Source organism: Fusarium graminearum, chromosome 1 (genome assembly GCF_000240135.3).
Source record: "Fusarium graminearum PH-1 chromosome 1, whole genome shotgun sequence".
Lineage (NCBI taxonomy): Eukaryota > Fungi > Ascomycota > Sordariomycetes > Hypocreales > Nectriaceae > Fusarium > Fusarium graminearum.
This window is the reverse complement of record NC_026474.1, coordinates 5141310-5157749: the sequence shown is the minus strand read 5'-3', so window position 1 is coordinate 5157749 and position 16440 is coordinate 5141310. Positions and strand designations below refer to the sequence as shown.

Sequence of the window (16440 nt, the reverse complement as noted above, 5' to 3'; positions counted from 1 at the left end):
AGGCTTCCTCGACCAATCCCATTAGAGGTGGGGTACCGAGAGGATTATCAGCTATGTCAACACCACAGAACGTCTATACTCGCTCGCCCAATCCCTCAAACAGGTCCTACGACTCCTCGTCAGTCTCGTCTGCAACCTCGCCCAAGTCTTTGTCCCAGTTCGCGCCAGGGGCCATGAATACCAACCCACGTTTAAATGTACCGGCAACGCCCCAGCCCATCGGCATCCCCCCTCTGCCTCCTGTCAGCCAGGGCTTCCAATCTTATGGTCCAATGAATACATCCTCGTCTCTTGGCCATGAATCGCTCGCCTCGAATGAATCGGTGAACAGTACGCCAGGCCCGTCAAATGCCCAGCTGGCAGGACTACCCGGTTCTCAAGGGCAAAAGAGAGCCTATCGCCAGCGAAGGAAGGATCCAAGCTGTGATGCTTGTCGCGAAAGAAAGGTGAAGTGCGATGCAACAGAGACAGCAAGTTGCTCGGAGTGCTCTAGCCGCAATGTCAAATGCCAATTCACAAAAGAGACGAACCGGCGCATGTCATCCATCAAACAGGTGCAGGATTTGGAAAAGCAAATGGAACGGGTAAAGAGAGAGAACAGCGGATTGCGGCGTATGCTTCAGGATCGAGAAGGACCAATGGAACTTGATACTGAAGGGGGTAATGAGAACACTTTTAACTTGCCAGCCATTGGATCCGAACCGAAACGACGAAAGCAAGCGGCACCTGGGCAGGGACCTGACCTGTCTAGAGCAAGATCTAATGCACGGGACTTTTCAAGAGGTATTTGGAAAGTTCCAGCCCAATACCGCGAACGTGCACCCATCTTTTTCGACCCCCAAAGGCCAGAATTACCGGCAAGGCACTTGGTTGATCAGTTGTTACACGCCTACTACACATCTTCTCATTCCATGTTCCCGATCATACACTTCCCTACCTTTCGAGCATCCGTGAACGACCTCTACAACAATAATGGCGTCACCCGAGCGTCACCAGCCTGGCTCTCGTTGTTCTTTGCGGTACTTGCAACAGGAAGTCTATTCAGCCAAACGTCAAACTCGCAGCCAAATTCCTTTTATGAACCAGCCGAATTTCTTGAGACAGCGAACAAGATGCTTGATCCTTGGGCAGACGATTTCACATTGGACCACGCGAGATCATTAACTCTAGTATCGCTCTGTCTGAATGAAATGAATCTAAAGTCAGCGGCCTGGACATGGCTAGGAAGAGCTATACGTGTTTCCCAAGACTTGGGGTTACACATCGAATCAGGGCCGTGGCCAGTCATTGAGGGAGAGATGCGCCGTAGAACCTGGTGGATGATCTATATACTAGACAGGACCTTGGCCACTGAGCTTTGTCGGCCGGTCTCCATCAGCGATAATGATTGCGATGTATCGTTGCCAGCAGGGGTTGACGACCAGTTCATCCATGATGGAGGAATGATGGTACCAACAGGAGCGGAACCTCTGACACATTCTCTGCTCGCTGTCATCCATGTCGTGCGGTCGTATTCATCGCTTATGGATGCTCTATCGCCTGGTACTTTGACCACGGCCCATCTTTCGAGTCTCGACACTCACTTCAAAAAGTGCCTGAACACTTTCCCTCCAGCTTGCGATCCGTCAAGCAATGTGCCGCTTGCGCCTCACTTCCTCGCGCCTCTAGCTTATCTTTTTCATGCTCGACTACTCCTCCATCGGCACCACCTCCACCCAGAATACCCTCTCGAGGCGCGTATGGCATCCCTCGAAAGCTGTACACACGTTTCTCTCGAAACCTCATCCCTTCTCCACCGGTCTAACCCGGCCCTCTTGGCAGACGGTGCAACTTCTTTGCTGACTACTCATATCTTCCGTTGTGCACTTTTCCTCCTCCTCACAGGTTACTTGGATCATGCACTAGCAGCTGTGAGAGCATTGGCCTCCATCGACCGACGAAGAGATGTCACGATAGCTTGTGGAAGATACTTGTCGTTCTTTGTAGCCACTTTGATAGCGAAGCGAATCGAGTACACGAACTACTTGGCAAGGGCCGCCCCACCGACGTACAGTTCTTCGAGGCCATCGATCGATCAAACGGCCCTCCTTCAGATGCTTTCCCGCGACGAGGACCTGTTAGCGTACGCGTCTGCTGATCTTCAGGCTTCACCTGATGCTTCATGGCTTTGGAATGGCGCAGAGCGTGAGATCCCGTTACCTCAAGCTACTTCACCATTCCATTATTCGACTGCAGCATCAAACAGCGGGCTGTTCAGTCCCGAGGCCCGTACAGGCCTGAAGGAAGCCGAGTGCAAAGAATGGGGTGGGTGGGGAAGACTTGAGACCGCCGTGCGTGGGTTGGAGGCTATACCAGCGACACTCACGCCTTCGAGTGCAACTTGGACGCTACCTCCTCCCATAAAGACCGAAACACCTGGCCCAGGGGTGGAACTCCCAAGGTTAGGCGACGTCCCTCGTTTCAGCTCCGAGATGCCAAAGTTGGGAGAGTCCAGCAGAGTGATGAGCCCTGCCACGGGCGGCAACAGGACACCAAGCGGAAGCGCACCCAATCCAGCGACGAGCAAGGAACGATTGAGCATTGCCAACATCATTTAGCTTGCAGCGGGTGTCATGAAGCGAATTATTAATGTTTAGTTATGAGACGTGTCTTCCTCGTTTAGTGCTGGAAGCTGGCTCTTTCGGAAAGAAAAAAGTTGAAGGAGCAAGGCGCATACATATATAATTTGCTTTTTTTTTTGGGTGCATCGTGTTTTCGTCAAGGCGTCTCGATATATTGTTATGCACAGCTTGTTACAAGCAGCATCACTTGAGGAATATCTATATAAAGATACCACGCGTTGCATGAGACGGATATAGGAATTTGCATAGCATCTAGGCGAACTCGGCGTTGGGCAGGGGCCCATAGATCTTTATACCTTTTTGTAACGGTTATAATGGAAACAAGACTTGACCGTTTGCGTGTAGTGTAGCACGTGGGTGCGAGGCAAGTTTCAGCTTGGCCATATCTACCAAAAGAGTTTTACTAGCGAGTTGTTGCTCTACAAAGTACTGAGGAGTTTCTCTTTTGACGCTCTATACAGCTTTAGAGTACAGTTCCCTTACTTAATCCCATTTCGGCGGCTCTCTCACGTAAACTATCTCTCATGTCACCACCGTCGTCCATGTACTCCGCGAGTTCCAGTGCTTTCAAAGCCCATTGCTGGCATAGCCCTTCGTCACCCCTCCCAGAGATATCAATGGCATGATTGAAAGTTGCTGCGACGATATAGTCCAAGTCATCTGCAGGGAAAGGGGCTTGTACCTATGCCACGATGTTAGCTCAAGGAAACATACTGCCATAAGAGCATTGGTATGGGTTCGCTAACTTGGCTTCCTTCTCGTGCGACCTTGACTGCTTGTTCGACGACCTGCAAAGCCAGACGATCGTCCAGAGGCAGAATAGCCTTGAACAAGCAGCGTATATACTTTGCCAGCCGTTCGTTGTCGAAACCTTCCAGTAAATATATTTCGTTGATAATGAGACGCATTGTTCCATACACAACTGGAGGCATTAGCCTTTTTAGCTACGCTGTCAAATATCAGTTGCCACGTACCATTACCCGGAGCTTCACTTCTTAGTAGGCAATCTGCCATGGCTTTGTACATTATCTCATCTTTGCAGATTGTAGCCTTTCTGACGATTTCGCTCGAATCGTCCCACTGTTTCAGACAGACAGCACTTTCAAAATCAAAGACAAAGAGTGTTGACATCTTAACCAAAAGGTCCGGGTAGATGCCAGACTTGGGATTGTTCCGGACATGATCAGTGAAAAACGTGTCAAACACTGAGATGTGATATCTTACTTCAAGATACCGCTGGAGTCGCTCATCCACTTCGTCCTCGGTACGTGCCTGCGAGATCAATGCCGCTGCGATGATAAAATGACAACGGGCTGTCATAAGTCTTATACTAGAAACATCATCCGAAGAGATATCAGGAGGGTAGCAGGCTGCGAAAGTGAGACAGGCGCGAAAAATACGAATTAGATGCCACGGCTCCTAAACATGGCACTTCGTTACACCAATGTTGTAAGCATTTTTTCGAAACCAGTGTAACTCTGGGACTGTGAAGATCTTGGCACCTTCTTCGTCTTTTGGGTCCAGCTTTGCGTGTTCAGCAGCTATTTTTATTAGTAGGTCTCCAAGACTGAACAACAAAACGCACCTCTCTCAAACATGCAACAAGTATCTTCTGCAAGCTCGGGAACTCCGTCCGCATCCTCATCTTGTGGGGTCTCGATCAGGTGTACCAGTCGTATCGCACATCTAAATAGCGACGGTAAATTCGAAGTTGAAGCACCCTCCATATCGAATGTTTCGGTCGCTGCTTTTAGAGTCTCCAGCGTCATCATCCTGTCGCCGGCGTTCTGTGCATCCCTGACGCATGCATATATGATGTCTCGACATTGGGATTTGTCTGGCATTTTACCAAGATACTCGATACACTGACGCCCTAGTTCATGGTTCCAGCTCATTAGAGCCACCTTGAACATGAGATATCTCGTGAGGGGTTCGTCCTGGATATCTTTTGGCATGGTATTAAAAGCAGCGTATGCAGAATCTGCATCCTCGCAGGAAATTGCACAGCGCACCAGTCTTCGACTGAACTTTCCCTGAGTTGTTTCGCCGCTATTAGAAAAGATAGGATGAAGCGCCGCTTGGCACCAGAGTTGACATTCTCTGTATTGTTTCTTGAAATAGTTCGTATCTAGCCTTTTCCATATGAGCTTCTACGTATTAGCAACGCATAAAAGTTAAAAGAAGGCATTAAAGGACTTGCCGAAAGCGCAGCAGTTGAAGCTTCGACGTTGCACTGACCGGTCTCTTGAATGAGTTGATCCAGAAGTCGGACCAAGTCTTTCACTCCCGTGGACGTATCTGTTTCCATTGTGCCCATCCAAACACGTCGAACGACAGCTTTCCCTATCCAGTCCAGATTACCGCATGGTATCAGCTTTCTTATTATAAGCTCTTCCATCAACCCTACTGCCAGTCGAGGTCCCCTGGTGCGTAGTTCTCCAATACCATGCAGAAGAAATCCGAGCCCAGGATCCGAAAGACTGAACGATCGTATCATGCGTCGTAGAATACTTGCGCATGCATCGGCATCAAAAAGCTCACCGGGTAATCGATGAATAATCTCAAGTTTCCAATGGAGAACGATTGGCTTGTCTCCAATCTCGGATTCTACTTGTGACGCTAGATTATCAGCTTCCTCGAAATGCTCTTCAGAGCCTGTAGCAAGCAATGTTTGGATGAGTTCATGATGGATAGACATTCGAAGTTCCAGTCCTTCTGTCGAGAGTCTCTCTAGCCCTTTTGCGTTGATGAGGTTGAGCGCCCGCCGCAGCCATTTCAAAGCCATGTCATGATCCTCCTTGGACGAGAGCTCGCCTCCAATGCAGTGAAACGTGTCAGCCAACCTTTCTGCAGAAGACGAATCAACATGCTGCAAGAGATTATCTGCTTTTGCGTACATGTGCTCGGCAACGTCTAGACAGCCTTGTTTCCATGACTTGACAGGTTAGCGAGTCGTTGCAGGTATGCCGATCTGGACTTACCAAGGCGCATCTCATCGCAAAGTATTCCGCCTCAATCCTTTGCATCTGTTCATGGTCTTCTGCCGTTGTATTCTCCGTTATCTTCAGCCGTTCGATGTAGTCAGCAGCTTTGGTCATGCTCAGAAGCGCACCATCAAGGTCGGATGATTCAACACAAACTCTGGCCAGTGTGAGTGACAAGTCCATCATACTTGTCACATCTTCGACGAAGCCTTTCTCTTTGCAGTTCCGAGTTTCTCGCGCTAAGGCATGGGCCAAAAAGGCCAGAACGCGTGCGCGAGCTTGTAGCTGGATCCTCGAGGACGATGATAAAATGTCATCCTTTTTTCTCCTCTCTTTGATACACTCGTTCCATAGTCTCCTCCCAATATCTCTCAATCCTTCTGCAATTTCGGTCGGCGGTACTGCTCGTTTCTCAGTCAAAGCACTGGCCGAAGATATATGGTGATTCAGATCGGAAAGAAGAACATCGTTGGAGCTCAAGTCATGGGAGGTTGGTAGTTTGGAAAGAAGATCGGTAGCAAACTCTGCACGAGGTATCCAGTCAGTAGGCTCCAACCGTTCGAGCATGTTTCTGTTACCTATAATCGCCTCAAGCTTCCTGATTTGGCCCGCAGTGAATACATTAGCCGCCGCCATGCTGGGTATAGATGGAGCAAAGTATGGGATTCATGTGACCAAGTATTGTCTTCTTAAACACAGAGACATTTAAACTGGGAGGGTGAGTTGTCAAGGCGAAAGCCCCTTCAGGCTCTTGAAGAATTTGGTTCAGTCATGTGAGTCTGGTGCAGAACACATTGGTAGGGCAGGAGCATAGTGGACGCTCCTTCCATTCATCACTGCCACCCACGCCTCTCGCTAGGCCGTAGAGGGGGCCTTCGATAGCATGAACTTGCCACAAACTTATCTTGAACAACTCATCTAGAAATAACAATAAAGCGATATCATTCTCCAAGTGTCGGTTTCTGTCTAAAGTGCAGCAGATGAATATATACCCTTCCAGTTCATGCCTGCGTATTCATACGCCAGTCCCTTTTCTAAATATTTTCTTTTCTTACTACACTTGAAACAATATTCTCTTCAAGTAGTTGGCCATGTGTGTGTTATCCATTGAGAACACGTCGGAAACGGCGCTTCCGAGCATCAATGAACTCATTGTTATTGAGTTGGTGGGTCATGCGGCAGGAAATTGCCAACAATCAGAGCCGGTCTAATTGCAACAGTCAGTGGAATATTCACGTCAAAGATTGAGTTGAGTGGTACGCACAGCTTGTGCTCATCGCGTCTTATCATGAACGAGAAACAACATTTCACAATAGGATGTGTTGACTCCGCACTGGGGTTCTTTAAAGAGCATGCCGTCAAGAGGGTCTCATGCGCGGGATCAAAAGCAATCGTGCCAAACTCTTCCCAATATCGCACCATCGATTCCTCAGTAAGGATCTCGTGCAACGCAATCTTGCCCTAGAGTGAAGGAGCGTTAGCAATCTATCTCAGCCGCCCCCCTGTGCTTTAGTTGCCACTTGGGCACAGAGTCACGGGGAAACGCAGGCGAAGCAGGACTCACATCTCTCAATTGCGCTACCGACACGCCAATCAATTCTGCCATCTCTTTGTTTCCCCTGAAAATTTCGCCAGTTCGTCGCCAGCAGCACGCAGGAACGGCCATACTAGCAAAGACCCGGTCGTAATCCATGAGCTGTTTCTCAAACCACATCTCAACGTACACAAGCTCCATATCCGTCAAAGCTTGCGCCTTTTCTCGGAACTTGGGCCGGAACGAGTTGATGGTTTTTATGATCTTAGATTTGGACGACGCCGCGATGTGGGAGTCTAGGTATGTACCCAAGCGAGTATAGCCGTTGATATAATTGAACGGTTTGAGTAGCCCGGCGTCGTACTTGGCCCGGAGTACGCGTCCCATACGCTCCTCAGGCGTGTCGTTGCCCGATGGATCCGCAGCTTGTAGATAATATTCGCGGGCCTTGTCGACTGGCACAACACTTCCCGGTCGTGGAATGTTCTTGCCTTCTTTGTTCGGAGGGGGTGGCAGCATTGATCCTGACATATTTGTCATGCTATTTGAACCACCAGCGTTCATGGGGTTGTTGTTGTTTCCAAACCTGGGTAGCATCTCCGACTGGCTCTGGCTTGTCCTTTTGAATGCCGAGCTTTGTTGATCCTCTGATGAAACACCGCCGTCATCGAGTAGGCTAGTATGGAGGAAGTCGTTAAGAAGATTGAACTCGTGAGTGACTTCTGGAGCAATCAGGTAGTTGGGATGGTAGCTGTGCATATCATGAAAATGGTTTTGTGCTGTCACCCACGCATCTTGGAAACCTACGACTAAGTGGCGTGTCAGCGATCTCAGATCAGGAACAGATTCCTGGGCACCCCCAAGCCCAGCCCACCCGTGCTCCGCTCGTAAGTAAAAAACGGAACAAGGGGTATGCCCCTCCCAGGGCAGGACAAAGGAACACAACACGTACATTGGTTTGCGTTACTACTACCGCCGTTGTTCAATTCATTGCCCTGCAGCCCCGAGACCTGGCCGGGTTGCACAATGGACAGCGGGCTGCCTTGACCCAGAACTCCACCAAAGGACTTGGAACCTCGCTGTCTCGTCGTGTCAAATGTTGGGGGAGGTGGGCCCATCGTGCTAGAGATGGAGCTACGGGCCATGTCGGATTGTGCATCAGATTCATCGACTACAGAAGGAGCCTGTATGCTCTGGCTGCTTTGGACGCTTTTTGTCTTTTTAGAATCGGCATCACGGGGCTCATCGTGGCAAAGATGGCCAATATTGCGCTTGATACATCGAGTACATGGTCTTTCCTGCATAGTATCAGTACATTTATGGCTTTTGAAAGTGTCGAAAGTCCTTCCTCTGGGAACCAGAGTACAGCAGCTGCGTCTCAAGTATCCCGGTACGGTTTCAGAAGAGGCAGCAAGGAAAGCCCAGGATCATACTTACAAGATCGCAAGTCATGTGCTGTAAGAAACAAAAGAATGTCAGCTACAGTTCTCTCAACGCTCGCGTATGCGAGGCAAGTGCCAACAAGATGCAGAGCTAGCTCATGAGTGCCGTGTCGTCACACAAGAGTCTATTTGGCAAATGAGATAGCTTCTTGGAGCGCCCAAGGCTGCTCAGGTCTCAGATGAAGCCAATGCGAACGCGCGTCGTTGACTTTGGGGTTAACTTACAGATCTTCGGCAATATACGCAAGCTATGATAAAATGCCACAGTCAGCTCGACGATTCTTGTTTGACATGATGTATGCGCTATGATGAGCCTTATTGCTAGGATTGGGAGCTAACAGGTTGACAGGCTGGCGAATTGATTGGTCGCGGTTTAAGATTCTTTCGATCACCACTACAACGAGTAATTCCAGCATCAGGATGCTCACTCCCAATCCCTAATACGCTTTCACCTACCAGCGCATGGCGTAACACAACAAGGACCTCTTCAAGCAAGGGGAAGTAAATATCAGGCAGACGTACCATGGTTGACCTTGCGTCTCTTTTTAGCAGGTGTTGTCTTTTGGTTGCTTGAAGTGGCAGTATTGGAGCTCTTGTCGCGATTCACGGCCTTGCCATCGTCGGTTTTAGCAAGCTCCTGTTTGGCACTCTTGGCCGCGGTAGCAGGATTCCGGTCGGTCATTGTGTCCTATACTCCCATTGGATCTTGAGGTTACGCAGAGCGGCTTCGGATTCGTAGATCATTTGCGGCTCGCTGCAGTAGTCTTGTATGGTCTACAACTCAGCCGAAGCGACACGGTCCATTCGCATGTATATATACGGCAGGTTGATGCGATTGCGATTCTTGCAGTTTCATGCGCGGTTCGAGTGCAGGTTCGTTGGTGTTTCCGTTTGCCGATTCTCTTTGGTAGAGTCTTGCGCGCGCGTGAGGTGGTCCCGTGGAGGGGGAGGGGAGATGGAAAGTGGCTGCGTAGGTGGTGTGAGCCGAAACGGTCGAAAGGATAATATGTTGACAAAACACTGTTCAACTGTTACGAAACGAACAAGATTAATTGACAGCTCAGCAGCCGGAGCTGACCCGAAGAAGAGGTCAGAACAAGGGATACCAGATGCGAGAAGCAGTCCGGACGAAGAAGGCGAAAAGACTGAAGAGGACCTGGACGGTGAAGTTTGGCCTGGGCCTAGGCCAAGACTTGGGGCCAAAATAGGCTGGGCTTGGTATAACCACCCAAGTTAGTGACTGCGGGTGGAGCTAGAAGTAGAAGCAGCACAACTTATGAACCAAGTGGGCCTCGATCAGCCAGTTTATTGTAAATGCTGTAATACTAAAGCGAGAGCTGTCTATCGGTAGTTAATGGTCAGTAAAAAATCAGATTGCTCGAAAACCCTGGGGTTGAGAGACTTGAAAGCAGGCTGGGAAGTCTTCCATGGAAATCTGCGGAAATGAGAACTTGACCAGAGCTTGAGCTGAGTTATTATTTCACTTGCATTCATTCCTTCCTTCTACTTTTTACTTCCCGGGGCAAAGCTGGCTGGGCATACCTGTCTGCCCAACCGTCAGGTCAACAACAGTGGGGTTAAGGGAAGGTGCCAGCGGTTTCCCCAGTCACAAGCACGGTGAACAAGTAATAGAAGGTGCCCGAGACGGCCGGGACGGGGGTCCGGCTGAGCCTCCGTAGCCCCGGATCCGATACAATTTCCTTAGACTTATCATGAAGAGAAGATGTAATTCATTTAGCTGCAAATTTCATAAAATAGAATCCCAGCACTTTTTCCTGTATGTCAACAGGAACAACTCACTATAGACTTCAAGTAGCAGCACGTAAGCATCTCACTGCCCCCTACAACCAACTTAACTGGAAAAGGATGAATACAGTATCGAATCTATTGGAGACTGTGCTTGTTTACACCACTTGCCCTGCTGCTCATATTCATAGCAAGATATATCGCGTCTTCGAGTCGTGGCAGGTTTTAAATAACGCATAGAACACTTGGCAATATACCTAAGTAATCAAAATAAGTAGGTATTGGGCACGCATTAATTCAGCTTACGTACTTGTGAATGAAGCTCTGAGTTCTTGCCTACTATCAACTAACTACCCACCAATCAGCCATCCTCCCCAGCGTACTTACAAACCTACTCTGTTCTCATAAACCAGCCCATTTCTTCTATCCCAATCATACTACCATCATACTAAAAGCTTCCATATCCCTCAAGATTTACCTGACTGCCCTTGTAGGATCTGTTCCTAGACACTGTGATCCAATAAGCCCAACTACCCTGACCCTCGGTGTAGATATTGGCGCTAAATAAACTCACATGGCTGAAACACCTTTCCACTTTCGGTAATTGCTCGTCTGGGGGCATCTTTTTGAGTGGTATTATTTCTCTGCGATGTGATTCGCGACATAATCCATTCTCATTGACTGCAACTTGAACATGTAAACCTAGTACCTACTAACTAAGAGGTGGTCTAGTATTTGTTTGCCTACAAAGAGTTGTCGATACTGAGTTGCCAACCCAGTCATTCTCAACCCTAGGATTTAAGTTCAAAATAATGTATTCTTTCACAATGGATCATAACGAAGCAGCACATAGTTTCATGGCCTCAATGCAAATCCATGATTCATGTTATTCCTTGCATATGTACACGCCATGAATCCATTAGGTAAAGCCAACCCTTATTTCATATGTACAACTTATTCCCAAACACCTTAACCAGGGCCAATTATATCATTATCGTTACAAACTGAGTAGGTCATAGATCGTGTACTTCAGATCGCCACAAAGAAGCTCTTTTCTCCTTCTTTGGGCACAACCCTTGCCTTGCGCATGATCTCGTCCTCACAAGCCAGTCTGATCCTCTCGGGCGTTGCTGGACTCTCAAGCCTGAGGAGTCCCTCAGAGTCGTTCTCGCCAACCTTGGCTTTGACTCCTGACTGTGCCCGAGCTGCTTTGAGTGCATCTCGGATGGCAAAGAAGACAGAGCTTCCCATAAAGAAGGGTGGTTCACCTACACCACGACTCCTCTGAATCGTGCGCAATTCTTTCCACTCCACGTCCTTGAGAAGCGACACATTGAATGTCTGGGGAATATCTCTGAAACCAGGGATCTTGTATGCTCCAGGTCCCCGCGTGAAGAGATGACCTGCCATTGGGCCGTTTCTTAACCAGAGCGATTCCTCCATCGTGAAGAGGCCGAGGCCTTGGATGAAAGCACCCTGGATCTGGCCGTAGTCGATTGCTGGATTGATGGACTGGCCAACATCCATCTTGATGTCTGCCCGGATACATGTCCAGGTTCCAGTCAGTAAATCGACCTCAACCTCGGCTGCAGCAACTCCTTGAGTGAAGTAGAAGAACATCTTGCCCTTGCCAGTAGTCCAGTCATAACCAATTTCAGGGGTCTTGTAGAAACCCTGCGCCGAGAGGTTAACGCGGTCAAAGTAAGCGGCGTGGGCGAGGTCTTTCATCGTTGCGTCGGGACCCAGCTTCTTTCGATACGGTGCCAATCGCTCGTTCAACATTTCGCATGCATTAAAGATGGCATATCCGTTCAGATCTGACGAAGCTGACGCCGCTGTTGCAGATGCGTTAGCCACCGTATTTGTCGACGTTTCCGAGATGAAGACATTGTCCAGTGGCACACCCAATGCTTGTGCAGCAATTTGAGTGAGCTTGGTGTACAAGCCTTGTCCCATCTCTGTACCACCATGGGCTACCAGAACAGATCCATCATGGTAGATGTGTACCAATGCTCCGGCCTGGTTCAGAAACAAAGCGGTGAAAGAGATACCAAACTTGGTTGGAATCAGTGCCAAGCCCCTCTTCCGCCACTTGTTGGTCTCGTTGAACTGTGTGATAAAGTGTCGGCGTGCGGTGTACATAGCCTCATCTTGCACCTGCTTGTACATGAGCGGCACATGCCAATCTCCCAAGCCCTGTCCAATATGAGTCACTCCATCACTCTCATACAAGTTGATTTGTCGCAGTGTCTCGACAGGCATTCCCAGCCGATCAGCCACTTCTTCCATATACGACTCTGCGATGAACATGCCCTGAGGGCCACCAAATCCACGGAAGGCCGTATTGGACATTGTGTTCGTCTTGCACAAGCGCCCGCGAATGTGTACATTGGGTATGTCGTAGCACCCGTCAATGTGGGTCATGGCTCGTTCGCATACGGCTGCGCTGAGGTCGAAAGTCCATCCTGCATTGTTGAAGACATCGCAATCCAGAGCTTGGAGTTTACCGTCCTTGTTCACACCAACCTTGTACCGGCCAAGGAAAGGATGTCGTTGGCCACTGATAACCATGTCTTCCTCTCGAGTTAGCATGTACCGGACCGGTCTCTTGGTCTTCTTTGCTGCAAGTGCCAATGCTGAGCTGAGTACCACTGATCGCGATTCTTTTCCACCAAAACCACCGCCCAGTCGCTTCACGCGGACGACAACCTTGTTCGATTGCACATCGCACACTCTTGAAGCAAAAACTTGCCTGGTGGAATGTTAGTATGTAACTTCCAAAATTGTGGGCAAACTCACGTTTCGTTGGCGTTCTGTGTACTGGCGAAGATCTCGATTTCTCCGTCCTCAGGCTTAGGAACAACCAAACAAGCATTTGTCTCGAGATAAAAGTGTTCTTGGCCACCCATTCTCACTGTTCCGGTGAAAACATGGTCACATTCCTGGAAGGCTTTCTCCGCATCTCCTTTCTTGATCTCTCGGTAGAAGTTATGATAGCTGTCAGCGGCGATAGCATCTTCTATAGAAAGTACCGATGGAAGATCTTCGTATTCGACCTTGACTGCCCGCGCTGCCTCCTGAGCCCTTTGAGGAGATGTTGCTAGAACCAGAGCAATTGGTTGGCCCACTGTCAATACCTCACCTTCTGCGAAGAATACCTCGTCAAAGTGAGGAGCGCCAAACTTGTTGGCTTCTGGTGAGGGCATATCGTCTTTGTCAACAACATCAACTACTCCAGGTATATCAAGAGCAGCCGAGTAATCGACAGAGAGAAGCTTGGCATGTGCTCGTTTCGAAAGAACATAGCAGGCATGAAGCTCATTCTTTAACGCGGGCATATCGTCGGTGTATTGCGCTTCGCCAGTCGTCTGTTTGAGAGCTGCCAGATGAGGGTTGGACTTTCCAGTTACTTCCTTTTCGTAAGCTGCCGCAGCATGGTGATCTACCTCGCCATTCGAAATATCTCGCTCGATTTCGTCAATAGCTTCCTTGTCAACTTGCTCAGAACTTCCATCGGTTATCGTCAGGACGTCATGATAGAATCGATAGAAGAATCCGAATGCCAAAGACTTTCGATAAGACGCCATACCACCTGGAACACTGAATTGTAGGTCAAAGTCTCGACCGAGTGCACTCATTGTTCCCTCCAACGTTTCCAGGTCGGCGAAACGTCGTCCGACCAAGTATTCTCCAGCCGTTTTGGCGGCTACAGTCATAGCAGCCATGCCACCGTAGATGAGGTTTGCTTCTTGGACAATACCTTCATCGTCCAGACGAACTCTCAGTGCACCGGTAACAATGGCAATGTCGTCGTCTTTTCGCTTGGCCTGCTTGTATGCCCTAAAGAATTCACCCTTGCCTTGGGCGACGGGAATGCGTATTGAAGCAATAATCGCATCCTGAGCAAGTGCTGTCTTTCGGTAGCCGGTAAAGAATTGGGAGACGGGGATCTCTATCTCCTTAGTCGATGACTTTGCCACCAACACAGCGTTCGCCGCCCATAAAACAGGGTTAAGATCCGAGATTGGTGAAGCCGTAACAAGGTTTCCTGCTGGAGTACCAACATTTCGGATTTGTCGACCAGCAAAGAACTTAAGCTGCTTGAGCATAGCCTCGAAGACCTGGGCGCGCTCTCGTCCGTAATGCGGAATAGCATGTTCACAGATGCTTTCCAGATCAGTCAGGACAACATTACCGCCAACCTCAAGGTGGTCATCCTTGAAACTGTACTGCCGCAACTCGGCGATATCACCGACGTAGACGGAAACAGGATACTCCAGCGCCTTGAACTTGGTTTCGATTTGAGTTTCCGTACTTCCACCAATGATTTTGGCCTGGGGATGAGCACTCTTGATCTGCAAGAGTTGTTCGGTAGTGACAGGTCGATACCATCTACGCCTCTTGTTACCGAAGGCCAAAGGCCGTAGTTCGTGTCTCTTCAAAGCAGGCGGGAAGATGAGCTCCGTGTCGGGTTGGTACTCAATAAATCCCGGGGGTGTGAATCGTTTGATAGGTGTGTCGTCCAAGTTTGCCTTGTCCATACAGCAGCCACCGCTAGGTGGTCCGTTACCGTTTTCCATGCAACATCCACTGCCACCTGCTTTCTTGAACTTGCTACCGGGCTTATCAACACTAAAGGTTTGAGCCGCATCCAGGATGGACCTATAGCCGGTACATCGACACAAGTTGCCGTCGAACGCCTCTTCAATGTCATCTTTGGAAGGAGAGTCGTTGTTACGTAGTAAGGCATACAAGCTCATCACAATACCAGGAGTACAAAAGCCACATTGGCTGCCATTGGACTTGGCGATACGCTCCTGAGTAGGGTGGGGTTTCTGGGAATTGCCGATGCCTTCAACGGTAACGACATGTTTACCGTCCAAACTGACCAGGGGCGCCAAGCAGGCATTTACACTGGCATGGTAAATCTGCTTGGTAGTAGGGTTATACTGGCTGACCACGATTGTGCAAGCTCCGCAACCACCCTCGCCACAGCCACTGAGTTGTTAGCATCATGGGGGAGGTTTTCGGTGACCACGGGGCGAACACTTACAGTTTTGTTCCTGTGAGGCCGATCCCTCTTAGGTATTCCAAGACTGTAACTTCTGGATCTATCTCATCCAGGACAACCTTGGTTCCATTAAGGTAAAATCGTAGAGTGTCGTCGAATTTGGATGTTAGGGTTGCCAGAGGTTCAGGGTTGGACTCCCTCGTAGGCGATACAGCGCTAGGCGCCATGGCTTCTTTTGTGGAGGTATTACGGAATCAGTGTAAAATAACCTCCAGGTATTTAGATTGCAAAGACCAAAAGTCAGAATGGGAAAAGATAGAAAAGGGTCAAACTAAGAGGCAAGGACCCTTTTAAAGGACTCTTATCAATAGACGAACCGAGGCGTTGTACAGTAGCACCTCAGGTTGTACTGTGAGAGGGGGAAGTCCACGAGACGTGGCCGTCACAGGTTAGCCAACGGGTGTAAGATAGCATCCGCTTCTGCGTGATATCTGGCAGGAGCAGTCGGTCCTTATGCATCGGCACCTTCCCTTTCCTCAACAAGATTCCTTTTTGCTACAAACATTGAGCGAATGGGGACCACGAATTGTGCTTGTCTAGGACGTGTAAACTTAGCTAATTGCCACTGATAAGCCTAATACAGATTCACACCCGAGCTCCCGCAGCCAACGACCACTTAATGCCCGTGCGGGGAAGGAAAGACCCAAGTAAGGAGCCTCTTTCTTCCCCACGATGCATCTCGCTAACGGCCGGCTCCGCGCCTGCGATAGGCCATTTCCACGATCGGGATCCTCCACTTTTGATATCGGAGTTGAGAGATGGAAATAATATATGAATAAATAATAAATATTTGGCGGTGAATGTGTGTAAACAGAGAAAGAAATATTTGAGTCTACATAACTTTAGTCATAGATCGCCAAGTATCCGCACCGCAATATGTGCAAACTAACACGGAGTTGCTACACACACTGCTTGAGACCTCAGAAGAGGGGAGGAAGTGGGTTGCCCTGTTTATCTCAAATGCAAGTACAAGGCACACATAATATCATATCATATAATCATCTAAGATCTAATCCACTATCTTCAGCTCTTTTACCCATCT

At 49.1% G+C, this 16440-nt stretch overlaps 4 protein-coding genes across 4 annotated transcripts; 1 reads left to right on the top strand and 3 right to left on the bottom strand.

The window, feature by feature from the left end:
• Positions 1-53: 53 nt before the first annotated feature.
• Positions 54-2597, top strand: FGSG_01564 (uncharacterized protein; the record flags this gene model as incomplete). Its single annotated transcript, XM_011319074.1, has 1 exon — positions 54-2597. The coding sequence occupies one exon, from the start codon at positions 54-56 to the stop codon at positions 2595-2597; it is 2544 nt and encodes an 847-aa protein (XP_011317376.1).
• A 276-nt stretch (positions 2598-2873) lies between these two features.
• Positions 2874-6241, bottom strand: FGSG_01563 (uncharacterized protein; the record flags this gene model as incomplete). Its single annotated transcript, XM_011319073.1, has 8 exons — positions 2874-2917; positions 3105-3303; positions 3368-3543; positions 3596-3934; positions 4064-4162; positions 4207-4566; positions 4860-5556; positions 5603-6241. 8 exons carry the CDS (start codon positions 6239-6241, stop codon positions 2874-2876), a joined length of 2553 nt encoding a protein of 850 aa, XP_011317375.1.
• Positions 6242-6538: 297 nt separating this feature from the next.
• FGSG_01562 (uncharacterized protein) lies at positions 6539-9263 on the bottom strand (the record flags this gene model as incomplete). Its single annotated transcript, XM_011319072.1, has 7 exons — positions 6539-6812; positions 6870-7066; positions 7170-7948; positions 8092-8437; positions 8577-8594; positions 8807-8829; positions 9104-9263. 7 exons carry the CDS (start codon positions 9261-9263, stop codon positions 6761-6763), a joined length of 1575 nt encoding a protein of 524 aa, XP_011317374.1. The 3' UTR covers positions 6539-6760.
• A 2093-nt stretch (positions 9264-11356) lies between these two features.
• FGSG_01561 (xanthine dehydrogenase) lies at positions 11357-15565 on the bottom strand (the record flags this gene model as incomplete). The annotated part of the gene is made up of 3 exons (XM_011319071.1): positions 11357-13061; positions 13127-15325; positions 15381-15565. 3 exons carry the CDS (start codon positions 15563-15565, stop codon positions 11357-11359), a joined length of 4089 nt encoding a protein of 1362 aa, XP_011317373.1.
• Positions 15566-16440: the final 875 nt, after the last annotated feature.